The 1,964-nt window shown below is 59.7% G+C and overlaps 1 protein-coding gene across 3 annotated transcripts in view; it reads left to right on the top strand.

Moving 5' to 3' along the window:
- LOC113203131 (endothelin-converting enzyme 1) overlaps window positions 1-1,964 on the top strand; it is a 35,382-nt gene that overhangs the window by 15,338 nt on the left and 18,080 nt on the right. For all 3 annotated transcript variants that reach the window (XM_026417648.2, XM_026417649.2, XM_026417647.2), the window contains exon 3: window positions 1,274-1,580. In XM_026417648.2, coding sequence (XP_026273433.2) covers window positions 1,278-1,580 — 303 coding nt within the window. In that variant the 5' untranslated portion in view covers window positions 1,274-1,277. The remainder of the gene's footprint in view (window positions 1-1,273; window positions 1,581-1,964) is intronic.

Raw genomic sequence — 1,964 nt, 5'->3', positions numbered from 1 at the left:
CCCCCCCCACTCTTTCTCTCTCTCTCCTCGGGCGGCCCGAGACCGAGAGGCCCAGCTCCTTTGTCCCCAGGGCCAGGCCCCTGGTGGGGCCCCGGGGGGCCCTGGTGGTGGCCGTATGGCCCCCGCTGCCTCCGCCCGCTAAGCAGGCCGTTGACCTACTTGTGCTCGAGTATCGCGTTGCTTTGGCCCACTGCTCTGCATCCTGCTCGCAGAACGGTGGACACACGTGCTTACTTGCAAAAAACAATCGGAACCGGTTCCGGCCGTTTTGTTTTGTTTTTTGTTTTCTTTAATATTCAAAAGCACCGTTTGAGTCATCACTCAAGCACACTACGGTTGTTGCGTATCGCAGACTGAGAAATGAAAGCCTTTTGGTGAGGTAGCACGCCACTGCCACAACACTCTACACGCTCTGCGGCTCCCCAGAGGAGTCGTGGAGGCGCGGCGGTCTCCGGATTTAATAGCTGTCTAGTGCTTTGCGTCTTGCACGCGTTTAAGGACCTCCAGTGGCGGGGACGCGGAAGTATTTCGGAGGCACGGAAATCTCCGTGTAATGAACTCAAATCCACTCCTTCCATACACTCAAAAAAAAAAGTCCTGCATTCGGGGTTACTTTAGCTTACTTCACCGGTGTTTTGTTCACGAATTTAACGAACACATTTTCCGGCATTTTCGACAGTGGAGCGAAATGGTCAGAATTCAAATGTTTCTATCAGGTGCCTGATTAACCCCCCGCTCACTTCTGTAGTACACGTGTGCGGGCGGGTTGCCTACTCGCTCCGCCCGTAAGGCGCCGTCGGCAGGGTCGATAGGCAAGCCCCCCCCCCCCCCCCCCCTCCCCGGATTCCCCCCCCCCCCCCCCCCCCCCCCCACCTCAACCTGCATCAAACACGCGTTGTATTTATACACCTCACAGCACATAGTCTGCTTTTCGTCCCGGAAGCGTTTTTCTGAGCGGATATCTCTGTTGTTCTTGCCTTCGATTTTTTTTTCTGTTGACTTTGTCCGGAGTGCGCGCTGCCGTCGTTATTGTTAAATCAGAAGTATGTGGGAAACTGGGTCAGCATTCTGCATGTTCGATACAGGACAGGAGGGAAAAATAAAAACCATAGGGAGGTGTCTATACACGCCTTTTTTTAAAACCATAAACTTTTTTTCTTTTGTCCCGATTCTCGCCCTCTCGTTTACTCCCCCTCTCGCACCACCCGTTAATATTTGTACAATCTGTCGCACCTACTCGCACTCACTCACACTCTCTCTCTCTGGTTGGCAGGGCGATGAAGTCAGCGTACGCGCCGTCCTCGTCCGCGGCGGGGGCGGCGGGCGCGGACGAGCACCAGCAGCACGGCGGGCTCGGCGAGGAGGAGGCGGGGGCGGGCGCGCCAGGCGCCCCTCGCGGCGCGGGCGCCTGGCTGTGCTGCATGCCGTGCGCCTGGCTGCGCGGCCACGCCGGGGTGCACCGCGCCGCCCTCACCTCCGCCACGCTCCTCGTGACCGCGCTGCTCGTCGCCTCCCCGGTCCTCTTCCTCATCACGTCCAAGCCCCAGGAGCGCAACTTCAACCTGCCGTGCGACGCGCCGGTGAGTAACCGCCTCGGCAGCCGCGCCGCCGCCGCCGGGTCGCGGTCGTACTTTCTTTGCCCCGCCTGGTTTGTTTTGCCTTGTTTTACCTTGTTTTGTGGCCTGTGTCGTGGCGGGACGCGGAGCTCGTTGCTTTGTGGTGGAGAGGCGGTGCCGTCGCTTCATTAGCAATTCGGGGGGGTCCGTTGCCGTCTCCGAGGAGTTTGTGTGTACGTGGATGTAGAGTGCTCTGGGATGTGAGCGCCTGCTGCAGCACCCCCCAGCCGCGCCGCCGCAGCGGGCTGCACCCGACCCGACCTGCGCCTTTCATTTGCGGGTTCCCCCTCCCCCTGCCCCTTTGCCTGCTCACCTCTCCCCAGGGCACCTTGAGACCCTCGCGCAGCC

Source organism: Frankliniella occidentalis, unplaced genomic scaffold, assembly GCF_000697945.3.
Source record: "Frankliniella occidentalis isolate FOCC.00 unplaced genomic scaffold, Focc_3.1 Scaffold111, whole genome shotgun sequence".
NCBI classification, from domain to species: domain Eukaryota; kingdom Metazoa; phylum Arthropoda; class Insecta; order Thysanoptera; family Thripidae; genus Frankliniella; species Frankliniella occidentalis.
This window is presented reverse-complemented; position numbering and strand designations above follow the sequence as displayed.